The sequence below is a fragment of the Martes martes genome (genome assembly GCF_963455335.1).
Source record: "Martes martes genome assembly, chromosome: 13".
NCBI lineage: Eukaryota > Metazoa > Chordata > Mammalia > Carnivora > Mustelidae > Martes > Martes martes.
The window spans coordinates 64,252,077-64,276,990 of NC_137901.1; the positions used below are offsets into that span (position 1 = coordinate 64,252,077).

At 48.6% G+C, this 24,914-nt stretch overlaps 2 protein-coding genes across 2 annotated transcripts; one reads left to right on the forward strand and one right to left on the reverse strand.

Moving 5' to 3' along the window:
- Positions 1-301: 301 nt before the first annotated feature.
- PRAME (PRAME nuclear receptor transcriptional regulator) lies at positions 302-3,004 on the reverse strand (the record flags this gene model as incomplete). Its single annotated transcript, XM_080821617.1, has 3 exons — positions 302-827; positions 1,722-2,312; positions 2,715-3,004. 3 exons carry the CDS (start codon positions 3,002-3,004, stop codon positions 302-304), a joined length of 1,407 nt encoding a protein of 468 aa, XP_080677743.1.
- A 20,861-nt stretch (positions 3,005-23,865) lies between these two features.
- VPREB1 (V-set pre-B cell surrogate light chain 1) lies at positions 23,866-24,646 on the forward strand. The gene is made up of 2 exons (XM_080821510.1): positions 23,866-23,951; positions 24,037-24,646. The coding sequence occupies exons 1-2, from the start codon at positions 23,906-23,908 to the stop codon at positions 24,441-24,443; spliced, it is 453 nt and encodes a 150-aa protein (XP_080677636.1). The 5' UTR covers positions 23,866-23,905; the 3' UTR covers positions 24,444-24,646.
- Positions 24,647-24,914: the final 268 nt, after the last annotated feature.

Here is a 24,914-nt window from a genome sequence, read left to right on the forward strand (position 1 = left end):
AGCAAAATGAAAGGGAAATGGGTAAACAGACCAGAAGGAAAAGTGCTGGGAGACTCTCTTTTTATATCCAGCACTAAAGCAGCACCTGCAGGATCGATTTTTGACCGGTGCTTGTCGATGTAATGAGTAAGGGAGCCCCAGTTGGATCCAGAAATAGGAGTCCCCACCACAGCGTTTGTGTTTTCTTTTGTTTTCATAGTTTTCTTCAAAGCCACACCATCCCTTGGGAAATCCACTGCCACAGCTCCAGGATCCACTGCTGCCCCTCTTTCCCATCAGGTCAGCTGTGCATTCTCGTAAGTCAGGCCACTGAGGTCGAGTTAGTCAACTCCATGTCGGCCCGCTGTAGTGCCTGCAACATTTCCTGCAACTTGGCATGCACGCGGGCAAGCTTCACTCTGTTGAGGTTCCCCCACCTGTATTCATCCAAGTACACAACACACTCAGCAGGGACAGGGTACTGCACACGCTTCAGCTCCTTCAGCCCCGCTAAGTGCTGCAGCACGTTCATGATGCCTGAGGTGGAGATGACGTTGTCATAGAACACCAGAGAGCGGAGGTGGGAGCAGCAGCACAGGGCAGGCAGCAGGGCTCGGAGCTGGGCTTCCTTCAGCCGGCAGCTTCTCAAGTTCAGGTGCTGCAGAGTGCCTGACACCTCCCCCAGCAGAACCTCGAGGGGCCCAGGAACCATTTGGGATAGGTTATTGCCACAGAGGACCAACTCCTTCAGGTGGGTGGCATGAATGCTCTGGGACAAGTAGGTGATGTCATTCTCAGTAAGCCTACATCCATTAATCACCAGTGTCTCAAGTGGTTTTTGCAGGCCACTGTGGAGAGATAAACACCTTTTACTCCTTGGAAATTAAGAGTGTACACTAGATGCATTTGGAAAAGATCCAGAAATCTGGCCTGAGAAATTTGCACTACGCCTACCTCAGTCTGGATGCAAATGGTGGGAGCCATCTTCTGCAGCAGTTAAGAACACAGAGTTTGGAGTGAAACATTTCTCCATTCCCCACAGGACCTCTCTATTTTCAGAGTATGGTGTCGGGCACCCCTCTTAGCTTCCTAACAAGCCACATTGACACAGTTAACACTCATGCTCCACAAAGTGTAGAATTAATGAAACTTAGATATAACTCCTACTCATGGTAAGGCCTAGATTCTACTTGGTAGAAGGTTCAGAAGATGGTTCCCCATGCTTCTGTTTACTCAAAGACCCGTGCCCCAGGAGAACAGCTCCCTATTCCAGGGAGTACCACAGAGAAATCTGAGAGAGATTTATGAGGAGAGTCGGTTCACCAAATCAGCTCAGCTTAGATGTTGTGGGGGGCAGTTTCCTCCCTCAAACACCACCCTCACAACTTACCATCCTTATTCACCTTCTCTACATAAACTCTAGACAGATTTTTTTCAAGGCTGCATATCCATTCTTAGCTAACTGCTTGGCACAAACTAAGCACATGAATGAATGAATGAATGGAGTGAGCAAATGAATGAATGGATGAGATGGCAATTTCAGACCTGCCTCTTTCTCTTCTATAGCAGCCACCAGACCCTGGCTGGCCCAGGACCACCACCCTGGAGTCTGGGTCCAGCAGCAACTCTGTGGACTCACAGAAGGGAAGCCCGGGCTTGTCTCTGCTCCAATGCAGCAATGCCCAGAGCAGCGTCCAGGTGTCCTGGCCTGTGTACCTTCAGAGGACTTGCCGCACACTCACCTCAGCATCTTCTGTAGCTGGCCTGAGAGACAGCCAAAGATGAGATGGAGCTTCTGGAGGTGGCCCAGCGGACTCAGCAAGGAGAAACAGTCTGCAGGGAAATCCCAGGGGATGTCGTTCATGATGAGGTGGCCCAGGTTGCTCATCTGCCCTACATGGGTGAAGAACTGGACCAGGTCTGACCGGAAGCAGAACCTGCTCCTGTGATGAAGCCTCACCTCTCGGATGGTCTCCAGCTCCAGCATTCCCAGGATCTCGACGAGGCTGCGCAACGGCACCTGGTTGATGACCAGGGTCCGACAGCGGAGGCGCAGCCAGCCATGGCTCTTCTCGACTCTCTGCAGTATGTACGAGGGGAACCCCGACAGGTGGAAGAAGCCGAACAAACCACCGAGGAAAAGGTCTGTGTGGATTTCCACAGGTTCTCGGTGATGTGGAGGCTGTTCTTTGGAACTGGGCACCATTGGGTCTGCCTCCGGCTCTTCCAGCATGTGCGTGATGACAAAGGGGGCAGGAGTCGTCTCAGAGCACTCCTCCCAGTTGGAGTGCTCAAAGTCATGGGTAAAATCCAGCACCTTCAGCTTCGATCTCCTGCAGGAAATGAGGAGGATAGTAGAGACTGGGACTTTCAGGCCAGTAGAGCAGGGCTGGGAGGAGACCAGCAGCGGTGAACCCTGGGAAGGGCCTCCAGGCCAGCCAGCAGCCCTGCCTGCTGCCCTGCGCCATGAGTTCAAAGGGTCCTCCTCAGTGCCCACCTTTTTATACACTCCTGGGATACCACCCGGAAACCCAGCCACCCCATCACCTCAGCAGCGTGATCGGTTCTGAACTGCACCAGGGCTCTCTTCTCAGAGGGACCCTGAGCAATGGCCTCAAGGCTTCCCAACGACTGACAGTACACCTGGTGGCACATGCCTGGGCCCCGCATCCCTGAATCCAGCTCCCGCTTCCTCAGTCACTGTGCCACTATCAGCACCCCGTCTCTCCAGTTACCTGGGGCAAGGAGCACTGGTAGGAACCAATTCCAGCCCATCTAGGACAGCTTCCAAGAGATCTTGAGTTATTGACTGATCTCTTAATGATCCAAGATGGAGGCAGGGGAAGGGCCAGGCCTGCACCATTGCTGTCACAGTCTTCGTGTGTCCCCCATCAAAAGCTGCCATGGACAGTGTTGGGAAGAGGCCCACAGGGAGCTTCTCCAGGGCACGGACAGCTGAGTCCTCATCATTCAGGAGGCTCTGTGCTGCAAGATCCAAGAGGCTGAGAGGGTCTTGTCCACTCATCTCCACTGACCTGCTGCAAGGTAAGGGAAAATCCTCAGTGCATTTTCATGGTGCTCAGCCCTCCCTCTTTTGGGCCAGGAAAACCCAGCCTCCACCACCCTTCTTAGCAGGAAGTGAGATCCCCGGAGGTCCCCTATCCTCCTTCCATCCTACCACTTCTAGTTCTAAATCTGGAGCGCTCGCGCTCTCTCTCTTTCTGCTGGTGGCACTGGTGTCCCTTACCCTGACCCCGGCTGGCTGAAAGGAGAGTAATTAGGGCTTTATCTCTGTTCCTTATTGAGCTTCACAGAGCATAAATTTTTCCAAAGTTAGTTTCTCAAACTTGCCCTAAGATCATCACCATCTCCAACATGATTTTAAGGACTGGACAACCATCTCTTTCCCTAGTCCAGCGGCAAGAGGTCAGGTCCTGAGCTTTTGTTTGCCTTCTCTGGGAGGCAGGCCTTCTAAAATGGTAATGGCAACTTTCCACATGTTCAGATCTGGACTCCTTCCTGCTCTATACAGTGCATTCCTACACACACCAGGCTACAATGCAAATCAGAGACAAGAAAATTATTTTCAAAAAATCAGAAAGATCTGGGGTGCCTGGGTGGCTCAGTGGGTTAAAGCCTCTCCCTTCAGCTCAGGTCATGATTCCAGGGTCCTGGGATTGAGCCCCACATTGGGCTCTCTGCTCAGCAGGGAGCCTGCTTCCTCCACTCTCTGCCTACTTGTAATCTCTATCAAATAAATAAATAAAATCTTTTAAAAAAAATCAGAAAGTTCTAAAACTCCTCCTATGGTGCCTAGTAAAATTTTGACACAAAATGTCAGAGAAAGATAAAAGAAAGGAAAATTAAAGCACCATCCCAAGTGTAAGTAGATACAACAGTCCTGGATAAAATATTACTAAACTGAACGAAGCACTGTCTCATAACCAAGCAGAATCACAGAGCGTTTCTTCCAGGAACAAAAGGGGAGTGGCACATTGGAGAATCTATTAGTGAACTTCTGATTACACTTGGACGACTGAACATGAGTGCTCTGAGCTGCCACTTGAAAACCCAAATCAAATAAAGGAAGTGCTAAAACCAGAAGGTCAGAGAGGAGAAGTTAGACACCCCTGCTCTTTAAGAAAAAGGCAAGTTTTGGAATCTAGATAAAGGTGGATCAGAGGAACCGGAGTTCGGACTACAGAAGCTAAAACCTCAGCCTGTGTGGATGGTGAAGTCAGAAATCAATTGCAGAACCCACAAAGGCCTCAGGAGTGACACCCACAAGCGGGGCCCTGGGCAAGGGCCAGAGCGCTTGGCCAGCCCTGTGGTAGCAGTCTCTACAAACATATAGAACATATGCATTTCCCTCCACCCCAGCACAGCCAGCAATCCACACCTGGGCCCCACCTTCCTCCAGTTCCCACCCTGACTCTGCTCTGCCACTCCCTGGAGCCCTCTCAGCCCTTGCCCTACAGCAGGCTGCTCTTCCCAGGGGAACGAGGGGACTGCGAGAGAGCTGGTTTGGTAAATCATCATTTTAACCATCAAAACGCTGGACTATGACCCGACTGAGCATTTTCTGCCTACGTATGAGTGAGAAGGGGCACCTACTCAGAGCTGAGGCCCGGTAGGCAGCACCAGGCCCCTGTCACAATCCACCAATTGTTCTGATGGTAGAGCTCGTCTGAAGGAGGCAGGGCCCTGGCTGCAGAAGTGGCTATGTCTGAAGCCTCCCCCCACCCCATGCTTCTGAAACGGCCCACTTCTTTGAAGGAACAACCGAAGGGAAATCACACGCCTGGGACCCTTGGGGCGTCTCTGCCCTTGCCCTTCCTTCATGCCCCTCTCACTTGGTAAGACTAAGTCCAAATACCAAACCCTTCAAGGGGGATGTATATTCTACTGACATCTGCACAAGACACAGAGAAGAGATTTCCCAAAACTCGGCAGTGAGAACTCCTCATGCTCTCAGACAACCTCCCTCCCCCCCAACCAAGCCTGTCAGCCTTCCTGCCAAATGCCTTCCTTGGGAGGAGCCATTCACACCTCCAGCTTCTCCCCACTGAAGCCCCTAAGCGTCTTCCTGCTGCGCCCTCCTGAAGAACCTTCACCAACTTCCCTCTATACTGGAGAGAGGTGCTATAAACACATACTCAACGTGTCACACTGATTTTCTTAGGGCCTTCTCCTAGGTTCCAATGCATCGATTCTCCTGCATGGGGATTTTCAGCCCACAGCCCACGGGTCTCTGTCCAGCAGGCTGTGATGTGCTGAGGCCTCTGGCTCCTGTGTGCAGCCTTGTCCACAAAACCCAAGATGTACTACGGGCCAACCCCTACCACCTGTGCTGCTGGAATGCACTTCATCTGTCTAGGAAGGGTGTCCTCTGGGATTCCAGTGGCCTCTAATCCTGGAGGAGACTTAGAAGAGGCGGGCTAGTGAGGTAAATGAGTGTCTTGGCCATTGCAGCTGGTCTTGGGCTGTGAAGGATACTCATCTTGTCTTCCCTCCATTATTCACTGTAGATTCCCTTCAAGGTCCCTACCATTGCTGCTGTCCTTGCTAGCGTGCCAGGTGGCCTGGCTCACACCTCATCTCTGAAGGGTCCGAGCCCCTGCACCCTGTGCCTCTTGCAGTGAGGGCTGTGGCATAACGAGGCAAGGGAGTACCGAGCCCCTAAATGGATCCCCCGGGAATCAAATTTATTCTTCTCTATCCCCTGGTTTAAAAGCAGCTCTATTCTCTCCTAATCTGGGTAAATTACTCCCACCAAGATGGGGGCTCCTTTTTCTTACCAGTTGGGTGCTGGACACAAAGAGGATAAAGTGTTCAGGCGCAGCTACAGCTTCTAACCCAGCGGGATCTTCTGCTTCACAATGGACGGTAGCTGAACCTAACCAACTTTATGACTTCGTGGGTTTGACAGAAATTCCCTCATGACAAGCAGTTCTGGCCATAGGGTCATGTCGTGTCTGATGGCCCTCTGCCAGGCCCACTAGCACTACAGAACTGCTTTGTAAGTACACGAGTCACCTCTGCAGACTGCACTGGCTCCAGACCCCTAAGAAGGTACCTTTTCCTACCACTGATACCCCCAGTCCCCTCTGATCGGCGCCATCTTGTGGACCAAGCACCAGGGCTGCTTTCACTGCAGCTTGGACTTTGCTCCTCTTCGGAGAACATTCCTAATCTGGGATACACACTCGAAGTCACAGTCTTTTGGGGCACCTTGGTGGCTCAGTCAGTTAAGTGTCTAACTTCAACTTAGGTCATGATCTCCAGTTCCGGGGATCCAGCCCTGTGTCCGGCTCCATGCTTAGTTGGAATTCTGCTTCTCCCTCTGCCCCTCCCAATTCCCCTGCTCATGTACACAGGCCCACTCTCTAATACACCTTAAAAAAATGGAGCAGTCTTTTGCGTCTGGTATTCAGGCCAAAGAAGCATTCCGAGATATGGAATATGTTGTCTCCAAAACCTGAAGAGTCCTACCAGGTGTCATGCTTCCTTCTTTGCCACGGGAGGTGCAAGTTGTGGTAATTCATCTTTTCCTTTGGATGGTATGACCCAGCATGTCCTGGGCACTCTAAGCTCTTCTCATGCAGCAGATCCTTGAATCTTCACAGGCACATCTCCAAGAATGCAATGCATGTTTCTTACCAAGGCAACCAACATGCCAGCCATTTCTCACTAATCTCGCTCGAATGGCATGCAGTCAGAGTAGTGAATTGGTGTGATGTTCTGTGGATGCCTGGCTGTAGGTGGTCCAGATCTCTCTGAACTATGACGGAGGAAGGAAGGGCATAATCCTGGGGCAAAATTAAACGTAGACTGTGTGAAAGCAGATGGTACCTGATAGGGATAAAAATGAACACATTGCCAATTAACGTTTGTATACCATATACCTGAGACTTCATTAATCCGGCTCGAGCAAGGCAAGCCCATCTGGAATGGCAGCTTCAGCTGGGGCTACTATCTGGGTGACTTTACAGAAATCTTGGCCAACCTCCAGGATGAACCTGCTTTCTGCAGGGACAGACTGCTAAATTAAATAGAAATATGACAAGGTCCACCACTCGAGCCCTTTGCATCCTTAAGAATAACAAAATTGGGGCGCCTGGGTGGCTCAGTGGGTTAAAGCCTCTGCTTTCGGCTCGGGTCATGATCCCAGGGTCCTAGGATCGAGCCCCGCATCGGGCTCTCTGCTCAGCAGGGAGCCTGCTTCCCTTCCTCTCTCTCCGCCTGCCTCTCTGCCTACTTGTAATCTCTGCCTGTCAAATAAAAACAAATAAAATCTTAAAAAAAAAAAAAGAATAACAAAATTATCTGTCATTCCTCCTATGGTGTGATACTGTTTTATATTTACTAACTTGACCAGGAATGGAAAGGTACAGAAACCTCCACTTGGCCTCTCCTATCACCATAGTTCTTATCTCACAGATAAAAGACCCAATCTGGGTGCTGCATTGACTTCCAAATATTCTATTCCAATCAGGCGTTTGCAAACTAGGCAATGACACAGGGTTACCATTGTGAGCTGGATCCTGACCCAGGATTCTATTTATTATCTGGCTCCCTAGAGCCAACCCCCCAATTCTAACAGTGGGGCACAATTATGTTTTGTACATCCAGATAGTAATATCAACGCTGACTCTATGTTCAACAATATATAATTTGTTTACATATTGCCCTTTCCCTGGTCTGCTCCTCAAACTGCTTGTATATTCCAGTTCCCCTTGTTTACATTTACCCATGTGTGGTAAGCATCGCCCAAAATGTCCACAATGATTCTGGCCTCCTGGTATCCATTCATGCCCTTGTGAAGTCCCCTGCCGCACTGAATAAAACAGACCTGTGATCACCTGTGGAAATTACAGTGTGTGACTTCCAAAGTTAGGTCATAAAAGGCACTGTGACTTCCACCGCGCTTCCCCCTGAATCACTTGCTTTCGTGTCACAGAGACACCCAAACGGCCTTATGGAAAGGCCCACATGGCAAGTAATGAAGGGCTTTTGTCAAAAACTGACTGGGCACGTGAGGGAGCTGCCTTGAAAGTGGGTACTCCAGGCCCAACTGAACCTTCAAATGACTGCAGCCCCAGGCCAGGTCTTGCTTGCATCCTCAGACACACCAATGAGTCAGCACTATCCAGCTAAGCCACAGAAACCATGTGAGAGAAGAACAAAAAGAACGAATTAGGCTGCAAAGTTTTGGGCTTACTTATTGCACACTATCAGGTTACTGAAATACTGAGTAAACGTGCAAAAATTCCCTAGAGAAAATTTATTGAGTCCCCTTGCAATAGAGTTTTGTGGTCCTTTAAGGTGTGGTACCTTTATCTCCCTTCTCAGCCTAAGCACATCTCCAGCTGTGTTATGCTGGGACAAGCCCTACTTACATGCCAGGAGGAAAACTGGGGAAGACAGCAAGAAAAGCATATTTTGTCTTAGTGAAAATGCCCCTGCAATGTATCCAAATAGAAGATTTAGTGGTTTTTGGTGGGGAGGGGCTTTTTTTTTTTTTTTTCAGGTAGGCTCCACACCCAGCATGGGGCCCGAACTCACCACCCTGAGATCAAGACCTGGGCAGAGACAGAGTGGGACGCTTAACCAACTGAGCCACCCAGGCACCTCAATATTTTAGTTTTGAATAGGGTGGGTTGACCCACTTACTTCCGTGTCAGAGGATTAAGGAGAATCTGTGAATTTCAGATCACGGGGCTTCAATGCAGGTAACTCTATCAATATGCCAGGGTGCCATTCTTTCCCAACCAGGATGATTTTGGTGTAGCAGACCTGCCCTGATTGGGAATTCAGCCTCCTTTGGAACTCTACTTCCCTGCAGATTAAATCCCAGCCAGACCCTTAGCTCTTCTCCCACGCACCACATCCATCCCCCTCCACCCCCCAAGATGAAGGCCTCTTTGTTTGCTACCAAGGAGATCCCGAGGGTGGCTTTCAATTGCCAACTGACTCTCTGCCTTTATCCTTCCCTATGGCGTCAACCCAACCTAGCACTAGCCATTCAATCCCACAGTTCTCTTTTCCTAATTTCTAATTGGTCATGCTTTCCAAAATGATTCACCTAGTGCGCTGGCTAGTGCACTCCCTTCCATGGTCATCCTATCCCAATTCACCACCAGTTCAAACTCTAACTTTGGGGCCGCCATCTTGTGCCTGGGCTACCTGAGCTCCACTCCCTTCCACCAGTGACGGCTCCTAATGCCAGCAGGTGGTGAGCTGCATCCAGAGGCAGGGCATGGCCAGGTGTCATGGTGAGCCCATCCTTGTAGGTCCCAATGGTGGAAACTGGGCCTCTTGGGTGCCCTCTGTCCCACTGCGTTGGTGGTGGCAGTCTCCGGAGGGCACCCCCCCGCGGCGGTCTTTGGTCAAGGGTAAGAGGCAGCGCAGGTGGTTACAGCAAGAAAGAACTGCTACCTTGGCCCTGGGATAAGAAGTTTGCACCCACCTGGAAGTCCGGCCACTCCACTTTCTTTTGGAACTTCTCCGGATCCCCCATCAAGCAAAAGACACAGGGAGCGTCCCGCATCCCGCGCGGCCACCTGAACCACAGGAGAACGCAGGAAGCCCGGGGCCCCGGCAGCTTCAGATTCCGGAGTCCTGAGGCCTCTTCGGTGCAGGAGCCCTGGGCTCCTGTTCCACATTTTGACGCCCCACGCGACCCCAGAGCCTACGAGGCAGATGAGAAGGGCGACCTGGGGATTGAAAGCACTCTCAAAGGGCCGGAAGGCAAGACTCAGAGCCTAACTGCGGCTCTCGAAGTTTCCTGAGGCGCGGGCAGCTTCCTGAGTCACGTGGGGCACGGGCTGAGAAGAGGGTTGGCAGCCTCACACAGGTCACGTGGGCAGGGCCCCCTCCCCCTCACGCGGGATCATGTGAGAAGCAGGGCCGGCCCAGCTCCCCACACCTTCTACGGGTCAAGTGGTCGGGGTGGGGCCTTCTTCCTGCCAAGGGGAACTTGGGAGATGGGGCGGGACCTGCTCCCTTAAAGGAATCTTGGGACCTGATCGCTTTATCCTGCTCACGTGGGCAGGACCTCGTTTCGTCTTTTGGGATCACGTGTGAGGTGACGGTTAGGTCCTGCTCCGCTCACCCCTGGTCTCCTGGTTGGCTAGTGTGCTGGGAAGGGCCGAGAAGTAGCCTTGGACTGCAGTCTGCGGGTCATATCACCAGTGTGGGCTTGGAAACCTGGAGGGCTGAGTGAGATCGGGTCCCAGGCCTGTTGGAGAGACCGAGGAGGGGGCATGGAGGACCCCAGAGGCGTCTGGACCCTGGGAGGATCCCTCTGAGAATTGGGCAGAAAGTGCTTCCAAACCAGAGAAAAGGGTCTCTGTGCGCCGCCAAAGTCCCAGCACTTGGCGTAAGAATTAAAGGTGGCCCTGCCCCAGTGAGCAGTTTGCAGACACCTCCCCATCTTTTACCTTGTATTTTGGTTCCCCAGTGGAGTCCCCAAGGGTCTGCAACAGGCCTACTCTGAACCATGTTTTGTAGAGAGAGCAGGTTCTCAACCTTTTCCCCTAAGGGCATCAGGCGCCTGAAAGAAGTTTGTGTAGTGCCAGGCACCCTGTCAAGGGCTTGCTGTACCTTATTTCCTCCCAAGAATCCTGCTGGAAGTTCCACACACACCCTTCCTTTTCTCCTGTCTGACCCATATAGTTTTCTCCTACTGGAGCATTCTTCTTAACTTCATTAACGTCCTTTAAGGATGTGTTACATATATTGTTCATTCTGAGACCCTTATAAACCATTCCTGTGTACTTCTTAGAATAAAAATATTTGTAGGTAGTGCCTTAGATGCATTTGATGATGATTCTGCATGAGATAAGACTGCTTCAAAATAGAACAAGGGCTTGGAAATAGGGGTGCGCAGATCCACCCTACAGTGACCTATTGAGGATCATGAGGGCATCAGGTGCCCTTCTGGGCATTCTTAATAATGTGGTCAATAGGTTACAAAGGAATCACTCACTTTTTCTTTCATTTTTGTGGAGATGATGCTTTCATTTTCTCCTCCAGCCTCCCCCCTCCACCCCCTGCCCCAGCTGTGGCCTTGGCCACACAAGGACCTGGGCTTGAGGCAGGACTGAAATCAGGGATCAGAGAGATTAGCCTGGAGGCCACACTCTCACCCCCAGTGGGGGAGAGATGACGGTAGGGGCACCTGCACCCCCATCTGTGAGTTCTCAGGCATGTTCTTCCCTCCTCTAGGTGTCTAGAATTAGGTTGCACAGACTCAGCTGCTCCCAGAATCCGGGACCAGGACACTCCTTACTTCCCTATGTCAGGGACCCCTCTTTTTTGTGGGTCTGAGTGTCTCTGTTAGAACCATCACCCTTGTGTTTTATCTTGGTTTCTTGCTGGCCTTAGAGGTTCCGAATCACTTTGTTTCAAAACGAACATCCCTTTTCCCACTGAACTCACTGGAGCCCCAACTGTGGTCTTTGAGGACATGGAGAAAGAAAATGTTTAAACATTAGGTGATAAGAAGCACCTTGGGTAAAGATACAGAAGCACCCTTCTTGAGTACCTGTCCAGCTCCCGGCAGAACCCAAGAGATGTTCCTTCTGTGGGCATCCTCGTGGTAACCTCTTGTAAACCAAAAAACCTCAACTAAAATAATTTGCAGCAGCTGAGGCTGGGCACCCTCATCTGACCTTGGCTCTTACCCAGAACTCCAAACCCCTCTCCTTCACCAGAATAAATCCAACTTCAATAGTCTGCAGGTATAATGTATTCTGTCTTCACAGGGGACAGAGAAGTTCCCAGGGTAATGGCAGTGAGCGAAACTTCATTCCACTCTCCATGAGCCAATCTCCCCTTCCTTCCCCCAGCCTGTCAGCCTGGACATGCTCCTTTATTGGCAGGAGCCATTCACACCTCTAGATTTTCCCAATAGAAACTCCAAATTAGGGATGCCTGGGTGGCTCAGCCGGTTAAGTGTCTGCCTTCGGCTCAGATCACAATCCCAGAGTCCTGGGATCGAGCCCCAAATCAGGTTCCCTGCTCAACAGAGAGTCTGCTTCTCCCTCTGCTGTGCTCTCTCCCTCTCTCTGTCAAATAAATAAAATCTTAAAAAACAAAACAAAAAAGGAAAAAAATCCAAATGATTTCCCTGCTCAGCACCAGCAGGAGCCTCTCAGATGCCCCTCTTCCAGTTGAGGTGGATGTTGTAAATAGCATGCCATTTTACGTGCCACACTGATTTTCTCATGACCTTAAGTTCCAATGCGGCTTTTCCTCTCAATTTTTAGTCCAAAGCCTATCAGTCTCTGCCCAGCCAGACATGGGGGCAGGGGGAACTAAGGTCTTTGATTTCCCCTGGACTTATTAAATTTTAGGCACTTTTCCTAATCTAGGTACCTCGGGGTTTCAGGCACCAACTGTGGCATGAACTTGGCACGTGATCAAGGGCAGGGAGTTCCTGGTGAAAAAGAGACTTCAAGTAGACACTTGGCATATAAGGCAAAACAAAAACAAAAAACCTGAAAACCAGCGGGAGGAAAATGATTAATTGATGCTGTTGTTAAAATTGGTTCTCCGTAGGGAGGAAAATTAAGACAGACTCTGTACCACATGGCGTTGAGAAAGAAACCCAAAGGGGATTAGAGTAAAGCTATAAAGATAATGAGTAATCTGCAGGAGAACATTTTTTCTGTAACCTGGAGGTGCTGCTTGAGCATGGCACTAAGCAAAGGGGAAGCAAATCAGTGAATATCAAACTAAAATTTTCCATCCAAAAAGATAAAAGAGACCACTGTAAATGCCGGATTATAAACTGGGACAATAAATTTTTAAGGCAGTTGATTAAGGTCTGGGAAATGAGAAAACCCCAGTCAAGGGAGGGAAAATGGACCTCATGGAAACATACATATACATGGGCAGCTCCCAGAAGGCTAAAGGGTAAAGGCCAAAAGCATGCCTTCATGGTAATAACAATGCTGAAAATTAGAGAAAAAAAAAATCTGTGAACGCAGCAGAGATTAGGAAGGCCTAACAATGTGGGTGAGGATGGGACAATGTGCAACGTTCTGGGAGCAACCCGTCAGGATGAGTGAAACAAGGCGTCCCTTCATCCCTTCCAGCTGGCAGCTCCTCTCTCATGTGGAGCGCTGCTGGGCATGTTCCCTGTCCCCCCCAGACCCCCCCCGTGTTTCGTGGGGAGATGTGAGGTGCATGTGACCTCAGGGTTGGTCAGTCTTCAGGGCAGCAAAAATCATGGAAGGATCACTGAGGAGCCTTAGACACCATGAAAGCCTGAGCCCACCCGATGGTTCTTGTGCCTTCGGTTTGAGAGCTGTTCGGACAACAGGATGACTTCTGGAAATGCTTTCCTGAAGTTTCGCCTACAGACAAGCAAACGGAACACAAGTGTACATCTTGATGGGCTCTCACCAACTGAACTCTGCTGTGTGACTACCACTCAGATAAAGAATTAGAATGTGACCATGGTTCCATTTCTTAGGCAGTAGATTTTTAAGAGAAACTCCCTCGTGATTCTAACAAGCAGTAAGATTTCCAGAAGTATCACACAGGGCAGGGGTTTCCAAACTTCATGGTGTCTTGAAGTTACCAGGGATCTTTAAAAAACATTGATGCCTGGCTTCAACCCCTAGATGTTCCAGTGTAATAGGTATGGGTGAGACCCAGTCATCCTGTTAATGGAGTACTAGACAGCCGTAAACATAGATCTCTACACGTACAGTAGAGTTAAAAAAAAAAAGTGACAGATTGGCTGGGCACTGCATAACAATAACATTGATGCAAGTTTAAAATACTCATAAAACCACTATCCTTTTCCTTTTTTAGAGAGAGGGAGAGAGCCCACTTGAGCAGGGGTGGAGGGGCAGAGGGAGAGAGAGAATCTTGAGCCCAGCTCAGGGCTCAATCTCATAACCCTGGGATCATGACCTGAGCCAAAATTAAGAGTCAGATGCTTAACCGACTGAGCCACCCACGTGCCCCTTTTTTCCCAAGATATATATGTGAGCAAGAGAAAGGTGGTGAGCTCCTGACAGCTGGGACCCTGCCTGGTCCTATCAGCCAGGTCTTGGGCTGCTGGGAGTTGGCCCAGCCCTGCAGCACCCAAGAACATAAACAATTTCAAAGAACACTAGCGTCAGACAAGGCCAGTGATTGATCAAGACAAAACAAGATCATACTGCAGTCATGTCTGAACATAGACAAAACACGGGCTGTTGTTCAAACCACAAAATGACCATACACCCCCCACCTTGGTTGGCTCCTATGAGTGCCTGCTTCCCTACCAGCTCTAGCTTTATACATGTCTTATGCTCCTCCTCTCAGGTTAGAATTAGGACACTTTTCAATGATAGAATCACCCTGTCTTCCTGACAGCATCCAGCCACCCAGCAAAGTCCTCCTTCCTTGAATCCTCTCCAAAATTCCTGAAAGCAAACCCAAACCCTATAATTCTTTCCTAACACCCTCTAACTGAGCCACCCCACTGTTTCCCAGGATATCCAGTATCCGACATTCCAACAAGTCCATAAATCCACCTTGTCTGGCTACAGGTGTATGCTGGAGGTCTTTGTCTGGAGAACATTGACGAATACCCAGGATCACAAATAAGTCTAATTGTAATCGAAACACAGTTACCACGACATTAGAATGAACAAATCTATGAGACTATAGCAGCAGGTCTAATCTAATAATTACCAGAATTTAACCATATGGATAAGTGTAAACTGTGTTTGGAAGTTGGTCAACAACTAACTATAACATGATGTGAACGTTACTGCAATTTCCCTTGGCGATAAATAGGTATTGCCAAGACTGCCGTGGTCTCATGCCTACATTCGCCACGGAAGGAACTGCTAAATTTTAGTGAGAGGTGAGTTGTAATAAAAGTATACAATTTAACCCTCCCAAGTGCACAGCCGGGAGAATTCTACCTACCCCAAGCCCCGTTAAAGCCTGGTGCTGGTGCGCGCTCATCTTGATCGGTAGGGGGCGCTGTGCAGCCGTCCTGAAAAGAATACCGCCTCCCATCAGGGGACCTCTCAGAGGACTCTAAGGTAGTTGAACCAACATAGTCTTCACTGGGGTGTGACTGATCGCAGCTGTGCCCTGCCAGGACCAACGGGGTCCTAATGGGGCCAGGAGCACCTGCCCTGCCCTCCACCCCTACTGAGGCGGCTCCAGGAGGCCAAGCCCCTCCCCAGGACCATGCTCAGACTGGCCAATCAGGAAGCAGCATCTTTCGGCATGTCTGCCCCCACGTAGGTGTTAGTAAGTTTCATATGGACCCGAGAGACCAGCCCCTGCTGTGAACTGTGGGCCAGAGCTCTGTGGTACCTCCACCACGGCCTGACCTCTCTGCTCCTCCTCACCTTCCTCTCTCTTTGCCCACGTGACCTGCAGATAGAGTCTCAAGAAACAGCCCCTGGGCTTCTCTCTTGCCTTCCTCTGCGTTCAGTGTGGCTCTCAGCTCAGGGAGACGGGACTGGTCTCTGAGTCTCCCTCCCTCCAGGGCCCTGGACCCAGTTAGTGCTGACCCAGCCAGTCTCAGTGACAGTGGTTCTGAGACACATGGTCACCATCTACTTGATAAAATCAGAGCTTGACACGGAGTTTGGCACAGTATTCTGCATGTCGAAACCTCCCACAACATGTACAAAATGGAACTCGGTTGGATCAAAACCTAAAACTAAAGCTATAAACCCTTAGAAGGAAACATAGGAGCATTTGTGGCCTTAAATCTATTTCTTAAACACGACCCCAAAACCACATGCAACAATGAGACAGATCAATGGGGTTCATGAAAACTAAAGCCCGTGTGCATCAGAGGACACTGTCCAGAAAGTGAAAATAAAATTCACAGCATGGGAGAGAATATTTGCAAACCTCCTAAGTCTATTGTCTAGAATATGTAAAGAATCCCTAGAACCCAACAATAAAAAGACAAGCAACCCGACTTTAAAGTGGTCAGAGGACTAGCATAAACAGTTCCCCAAAGAAGATAGCCAAATGACTAATGAGCACATGGAAAAGATGTTCAATATCGCTAGCCATTCCACAAGGAGATGCCACTTCTTCTCCAGTGGGATGGCTAGAGTCAAAAAGTTAGACAATAACAAAGATGAATGAGGTTATGGAAAAATGGGAACCCTTGTGCATTGCTGGTGGGAACATAAGGTGGTGAATTTTATGCTGTGTGGATTTTCTCTCAATTTTTAAAAATTGATTTCTACATCTCCCCCTTAACTAGATGAGAAATTTAGCCTACTTGCATGCCAATTGCATTGATACTTCTCCCAAAAGTGTTTCTTCCTTCAGGACTAGGGTGTCAACATTTCTGAGGCTTTTATGATGTAGACTGATTCTATTATGCAATAATATTATGCTCTCTTGTTCATAAAATTTGGCTGGATATAGAATGCTAGGCTGAACTTCCCCCCTGTTCATTACATTGAAAATATTCCTCCATTTTTTTCTTGCATACAGAAGTATGTGTGCAGTCAGCCTGGTTCTTGTTCCTTTGTCGGTGATCTTTTTCTCTCTTGAAACTTTTAGATTTTATTCTTTTTTTAACCCTTAATTTTACTATATGTCCTGGTGCAGGGTTTTTCTTATCTGAACATGGGTCATTTCAAGCTGAGGCCTTTCATGTTCCTTTAATTTTGGTACATTTATCTTCTACTATTTCCTCAAATACTTATTTCTCTTGGGCTTTTCCTCTCCTTTTATATCTCTTACTAGCACTTCAGCTGCCCATCCGACGGCTTGAGATCATTCTGGGATCCTCTTTCTTTCTCAACAATCCATCCCTCACCAAGTCGTACCAGTGCATCCCACAAAAGACGTATATGATTATAGTTATTTGGAAAAACCTATCTTCTGGAAGACCCAGGCTTTTTTTCTCTTCAACTGGACATGGGGAGTTCATTTCATAGAAAAGCAACAGGAAGAGAATGCTGCAGACAGCTCTAGTACGTCTAGAGTATAGCAGATAAAAATGATTAATTGCTCATAATGGCAACACCGAACCACTGAAATGTACCAAAGTATTTTCTGAATCCAAAAAATCAGATTGTACTCATTATGGTTTTATTTTTTCAATTTTTAGAAAGATTTTATTCATTTATTTGAGAGAGGGAGACAGCATGAGTGGGGTGGGAGCAGGGTGGGCAGAGGGAGAAGGAGAAGCAGACTCCCAACCGAGCAGGGAGCCCCACTTGGGGCTCGATCCCAGGACCCTGAGATCATGACCTAAGTAGAAGGCAGATGCTTAACCGACTGAGTCACTCAGGTGCCCCTCATGATGGTTTTAATGTCCTTCTATATCTCAAAGTTCTAATACACTGATGTTTGGTAGTCAGAACATTCAACAGCTAAGTCTTCTGGCAATACATAAACTTACTCATACACGTCTGATATTTCGCTGCACAAATATTTTTAAAATCCTCAATTAAGTGATGTACTGCTTGCATTCATTAAATATATTTAATAACAAATTTATTTAGACTTCTCTATTATACAAAATTAAATGTGCAATTAAATTAGTAAAAAAGTGCTCACTGTGGTTTTATGGAACATTAATATTCTGGCCAAAATGTTTATTAATGTACTCTGTAGTTTAGTAATATTGCTTTTTTAACTTAAATGTTCCCTTCTATTTTGTAACCAGCTTGGGGCGAGAGCGGGGTGCTGGTAAGAAATCTATGCCTTCATAATTCTTACAGATTCTTTTTTTTTTTTTTTTGTCAGAGAGAATGAGCACAGGCAGACAGAGTGGCAGGCAGAGGCAGAGGGAGAGCAAGGAGCCCGATGTGGGACTCGATCCCAGGACGCTGGGATCATGACCTGAGCCAAAGGCAGCCGCTTAACCAACTGAGCCACCCAGGCGTCCCCAGATTCTTTTCTTTTTCCCTTTATTTCATAGCTTAAATTCAGTATAAACCTTAGGGGTGTCTTAGGCTTTGTGTATATTCTTACTTCTAAATAAGAGTAGTTCTTTAGAGACCCAGATTTTAAAATTTTTTAATTAATTAATTAATTAATTATGGGGGTGTCTGAATGCATGACCCTGAGATCAAGACCTGAGCTAAGATCTAGTGTTGGACCCTTAGGGGCACCCGGGCGGGTTAAGTCAGTTAAGCATCTGCCTGTGCTCAGGTCATTATCCTGGGGTCCTGGGATTGAGGTCAGCAGGGAGTCTGCTTCTCCCTCTCCCTCTGACCCTCCCCTCTGCTCGTGCTCTCGCTCGCTCTGTCCCTCTCAAATGAATAAAGAAAAATCTTTGGGAAAAAAAGAGAAGAGTTGGACGCTTAACGCTTAACCCACTGAACCACCCAGGCGCCCTGAGACCCAGCTTTTTTTAAAAAACTGGTTTTTGGGGGGACACCTGGGTGGCTCAGTCGTTAAGCACCTGCCTTCGGCTCAGGTCATAATCTCAGGGTTCTGGGATTGAATCCTACATCGGACTCCCTGCTTGGCGGGAAGCCTGCTTCTCCCTCTCCCACTTCCCCTGCTTATGTTCCCTCTCTCGCTGTCTCTCTCGCTATCAATTAAATAAATAAATAAAAACTTAAATTTTTTTGGATGTATAATTGACATATTAGTTATGTGTGTACAACATACTCTTGAATGCTTGCATATATTGTGAAATGATCACAGTAAATCTAGGTACTATCCATCACCCTACCTAGTTACGAATTTTTTTCTTGTATTGAGAACTTTGAAGATCTACTCTCTTGGGAACCTGCAAATATATAGTATCCTCAGCTCTAGTCACCATACTGTACCAGCTTTCTTCTTCGAGCTCACCACGGTTTGAAGTGATTACTTGAATTTTTAAGTTGCAAAAACTGTAATAGTACATTGGGAAACATCTTTAAAATGTTGGCAAACAATGAAATGTAATTGTGCAACGTATAGGAAACTTCGGCTTTAAGATTTTCTCTAAAATGATCAATACTGAGTAAAGATTAGCAAAGTAACTACTGTTTTTTCAAAAAAGCCTTGGAGCACCTGGCTGGCTCAGTCGGAAGAACATGTGACTCTTGATCTCAGGGTTGTGAGTTTGAGCCCCAGGGTGAGTATAGAAATTACTTAAAGAAATCAAAGTTAAAGAAATAAATATAATAAAAACTTTAAAAAGACTTCACTTGGATTAAGACAAGAATGAGGATTGAGATCAAACTCCCTTGAAAAATACTACGAATATTGCAATTCCATCTGAGGAGAAGATAAGGATGGGAATATTATAAAATGTATTTGTGCTCTTTTCGTAGCACTGATGAGAAGCAGGTAGTTTTGTGATTGGTTGATCCAGGAGCCTCCTTGCAGGCATCATTAAAATCTGCATGGATTGCATGCTCTGAGAAAACACCCTGGGCTTCACAGACCCAGTTGCATTTCACGGCAAGACTTAGTGTCTCCAACTCAGTCTGGCAGCCTTGAACTTGTAAACCCTCTTTGGAGTTTCCCCCAGCCCTTCTGACATGGGGTCTTTTTTCCCTGGACAGACAGGAGATACCTGCGCTGGAGCAGCTGGGTGTGATGTCAAGGAAGAGGGTAAAAATTCTTTTTCGGCCATAATGCCAGGAAAATGCTGTTCCTGATGAGGCTGAGAGCTCTTGCTGAGGATTTCCACATTTTTCTTCCTTCTCCAAAGAGACCTTGTCAGCCTCTCTGCAAACGGCTTCTTCATAGCCAGGATTCCTTACAAACCATGGGTCGTAATGCCGAGCAGCTTAACTTTCTCCACCAACACCACCACATCAAAGAGTCTTTCTGCATCTCAGCTTCAGGAGGAACATCTGAGGGCTCTGCCTACCCCCCCTCCATTTGCAGCATCAACAAATATTCTGTAAGTATCTTCTGGTGTTCTGATCCCTGAGTACTCCAGGGCAAACTGGCAGTCTCCAAGGCTATGTCTGATTCCTACTTTCCATTCACTAAAAAATAACACTGTGGGTGGTTTTCTTTTTCCTGTATTTTTGTGGCCCTTCTTTGGTTCAGGGTCGTGGGAAAAATAAATTGTTGGTAAAGATTCATCATCATCTCCTGAACCACCATCATCACCAAGGTGCAGGTACTGGTGATGCTCAATATCATTCTCTTGACCCTGTCTTTGACCTTGCACTGGGAAAACGCCTCGTAAAAACTTTTCTGAGCAAGGGAGCCCATAGTCTCATCTGAGATATGATCTTTTTCCTCTCCATATGTGACCCCTGCCTCTGGGTTACTGTCAAGCTCACCCAGCAGGTTTTCTTGTCTCTCCAGCTCTCCCAGCCAGGCCCAGTGTTCTTTATCCACAAGCAAAGCATCCTTGGACTTTACGTCATTTTCAAAGTGTGAAGTTTTGGGTCTCCAAAGAGGTTTGTGCACAATTTGGGGTTTTCTTTTCAATACAGAGTTGTTATGAATGTGTTTTCTTATCTCAAAAAGTAAAAAGTAAAGTAAGCTAGAGAAAAGAAAGGGTTTTTAAGAAAATCATAAGGGAGAGAAAACACATTTATAGTACTGTCCTATTTATTTATTTATTTATTTATATTTATTATTTTTTTATTATTATTTATTTTAAAAATCCACATATGGGGTGCCTGGATGGCTGTCAGTTTGGTGTCTGCCTTTGGCTCAATTTGAGATCTTGGGGCCCAGGGAGGGATCCCCACAAGCCCACTGCTCAGCAGGAAGTCTGCTTCTCCCTCTCCCTCTCCCCTTCTTCTCCCTTATCCCTCACTCATGCTCCTTTCTCTCTTCTCTCAAATGAAAAATAAGGGGTTCCTGGGTGGCTCAGTGGGCTAAAGTCTCTGCCTTCGGCTCAGGTCATGATCCCGGGGTCCTGGGATTGAGCCTTCTTCCTACTTTCTCTCTGTCTACTTATGATCTCTATCTGTCAAATAAACAAAATAAACAAATAAAATCTTTTAAAAAAATGAATAAATAAAATCTTTTTAAAAAATCTACATATCAGTAGATCCACACAGTTCAAATCAGAGTCATTCAAGAGTCAACTGTATTTACTGATTCCCTACTAGACTCTAAGTTCCTGGGGACAGGGACCATGGATATTCACAGTGGCTGCTCTTGACCAAAGACTCGCAAATAGTCTACCTGGAAGAAGAGGTCATAAAAAACCCAAATCCCAATTTCTCCTAAAATAGCAGTAAATAAAGTTTCCCTAGTTAGGAGCACCAGCCGGTGATACTGTGATTTATGATAAGAAATATATATTTGGGGGTGCCTGGGTGGCTCAGTGGGTTAAAGCCTCTGCCTTCGGCTCAGGTCATGATCTCAGGGTCCTGGGATTGAGCCCCGCATTGAGCTCTCTGCTCTGCAGGGAGCCTGCTTCCTCCTCTCTCTCTCTCTGCCTGCCTCTCTGCCTACTTGTGATCTCTGTCAAATAAATAAATAAAATTTAAAAAAAAAAGAAACTTTAAAAAAAGATGCGAAATAATTTAAAAATATATATATATATATATATTTGATCTTCTTCCAGTTCCTGGCACAGAGCTCCTGAAACTTTTGAAGTTCTTTCCCTTCCTTCCCTCCCTCCCTTCCTTCCTTCCTCTGTCCCCCGCCCTTCCCTTTTCTTTCTTTCTCTCTCCCTCTTTCTTTCTCTCTCTCTCTCTCTCTGTCTCTCTCTCGGAAAAAGAAGTATATTGAATACATCACAAGGGAGCAGAGGGCAAGACAGCAAAGGAGAGACAGTTTCCCTGGAGTTTCTTAGGGGATGAGCGCTCTCGAGGTGTCTTTTGTTATTCATAATAAGCCCCAGACAACCACACTTGTAACTGCAGGGTGTGGGTAGGCACATTACTGGTGGGGAACCCCCGTTGCTGCCTCTCCTGCCCTGGGAGAGGATTTCTTTCCCTCCATCTGGGAGCTCTCTTGGTCCCCACTGTCAGTATGACCCAGAAGACCTTCAGCATGGCCACCAGAAGGAGCCAGCTGGCAGACTGCCAGTCCCATGGGGAACTAAGTCAGAGCCAGGATTTTTTCTGCCCTCTGCCCTGGAAATTATTCCAGGCGTGGAACACCTTGCAACCCCTTCTAGAATTCAGCATGTGTTCTCATCTCAGTGGCTGCTCCTACTTATGCCTTTTGAGGAGAAACCACAGCTCAGGTGACCCACCCCTGGAGTAACCCCTTTTCTTTTTTTCTTTTCTTTCTTTTACCTCCACCAGAAGAGAGACCTTGCCTTAGAGCCCCCTAAGAGGGTGCCTGGTTGGCTCAGTAGGTTAAGCTTCTGCCTTGGGCTCACGTCATGATCTCACATCAGGCTCAGTGGGGAGTCTGCTTCTCCCTCACCCTCTGCCCCCTGCTTGTGCACTCTCTCTCTCTCAAATAAATAAATAAATAAATAAATAAAATAAAATCTTAAAAAAAAAAAAAAAGCCCCATGAGAACGGAGGACGCACTTCACTTCCTGGGCTTCCCTCTGTGGCTATGTCTTGCTGAGAAAGTTCTAGAATGAGACGAGGAGAGAAGGGATGGTAAAGTGTGATGGTTGATTTCATGTGTCAGTTGGACTCATCCAAAGGATGCCCAGATTCAACATTATTTCTAGGTGTGTCTGTGAAGGCGTCTCTAAATGAGATTAGCATTTGAACCAGTGTGTTCACTGAAGCAGGAGACCGTCCCCAATGTGGGTGGACATTTTCCAGTTCATCGAGGGCCTGACTAGAACAGAAAAGAGAAGGAAGGAGGAATTGGTCCCTTTCTGCTTCTCATCTCCCGCTGAGCTGGGACATTGGTCTTCCCCTGCCCTTGGACTGGGCTTTCCACCACCGGCTCCCCTGATTCTCAGGCCTCTAGACTCAGTGAGTGACACCACTGACTTTCCCGGGTCTGCAAGATGGCGGGTCATGGATTGCTGGGTCCACCATCTTGGAGACATCTGGCAGATCACGGGAGTTCCCAATCTCCATACTTGAGTGAGGCAAGTTCTCATAATAAATCTCTTCTTACATATATCTCCTATTGGTTCTATTTCTCTGGAGAGCTCTGATTAACATAGGGACATTAGTCTTCATCTGAGGGCTTTGGGGGGAGGGCTTTGGGGGCAGCACAGAGCAGAGAGTAGGCATTAGGCCTTCTGGAAGTGCTCAGTGATGGGGGTCAAAAGCAGGTGGGGCAGGGATGGGACACACAGAACCTCTACAGGGACAGGGACTGGCCAAGGAGGGGGCCGAGGACCAGGGGGACGCTGACATACTTGCTCCCCAGGGAGACTATTGTGAAGAGGAGAGAGGTCAGAAAGGCTAGGGCCAGGCCCCTGGAGGACCCGATGGGGGGAAAAGGCTGCTCTACCTCTGCCCCCACCTGTCCTGGGCCCCACCTAGGCGCTCCCACCCCCAACAGCAAGTCCCTTCTGGTGCTTCTTTCTCAGAAGCTGTGAGCCACAGCTACTTCATTCTAGGAGGAAAGGGGGCTGGGTTTGGCAGAAGGGAGCAGCAGGAACGTGGAAGGGGACAGAGTACCGCACTCACCCCAGGGCCACAGCATTTTCTGCTGTATAAAGCAGGTGTTTTCATCACCCTAAGGTTGTGTTCTCTCTACTGTTTCACCAGGCATGTAAATTTGGACAAGAACCATATTATTGGGGGGTTCAGCTCCCTCAGGAGGACGTTGAGGTTACCCTACCTCAGAGACCCAACCTTGCAGGCTGGCCTCCTGGGCACTGGCCCGTGAGGTTCCAGCAGGTGCTTCCTCCCCAGACGCTTCCATGGGGCCAAGGCAAGAGCCACAGAGGCGGCCGTGGGACCGTTCCCCAACCGACGCTGCAAATTCTAGAAAGTTCGGGATGGTGGAGGCCAGGAAGCAGGCCTGCAATGGCTCCACCCCTGGGAGGGCACAGGAGGGTGCTGGCCCGGCCCTGAGAGGGCCCCAGGAGCCGTGGCAGCACAAAGGAGACAGAGCCCAGCACGTCTACACCATGTCCTGGACTCCTGCCCTGCTGGTACTCCTCGCTCACTGCATAGGTGAGAACACCCCAGAGCTTGCCACCCCCAGCCCCATCCCCTGCCCTCACCTGCCCCAAATACCCATGCGCTTCTGTGTCCCCAGGCTGTGGCTCCCAGCCAGTGCTGAGCCAGCCGCCATCAGTGTCCTCGTCCCTCGGAACCACAATCCACCTGCCTTGCACCTTGAACGGAGACCATGATGTCAGCGTTTACAGCATCTACTGGTACCAGCAGAGGCCCGGTCACCCTCCCAGATTCGTGCTGAGATATTTCTCCCACTCAGACAATGACCAGGGCTCCAAGATCCCCCCTCGCTTCTCCGGATCCAAAGATGTGGCCAAGAACACGGGGTATTTGAACATCGCAGAGCTGCAGCCTGAGGACGAGGCGATGTATTACTGTGCGGTGGGGGCCCAGGGCATGGAAAAGGTGAGGGTGATGAGGAGGGAAGAAAAGGAGCCTGCTGCTCCGGGGTCCCAGGCACCCCAAGACTCACATACCGTGATCTAAAGACAGATGGGCATGCATCCTCAGGGAGAGGTGCGTGTGGGCAAGGAGGGCCGGGGCCATGAGCTTCACAGGGCCGAGGAGAAGAGTCCTGGCTCAGCTTTTTCTTGTTTGGCAGCTTTGCTGATACCCCACAAATTCTTATTGTCCCCCTTCCCTCTGTCCCCGGAAGGCCAGATTGAGGGATTAAACTCGCTTGCGTCTTGCACAGTTGTTCCGCTGAGTTTGGTGCGCCTGGTGTGGTGAATTGTCCTGGGGAGGCCCCAGATGTTCTGTGAAAGGTCACAAGGAGTGGGACGCACCCAAGAACCAACCTAGGGTGAAGGTCCCAGGAGACTGGTGGCTCACAGTCTACGTGAGCCCAGTCCCTGCTCTGGGAGGTCCTGGGGGGTGCAGGGACTGCACCTGGGGAACATGCCTATTGAGGACAGAATGCTGGATCGTGCAGGGGTTACAGGGTGAGCAAGCCTCTGG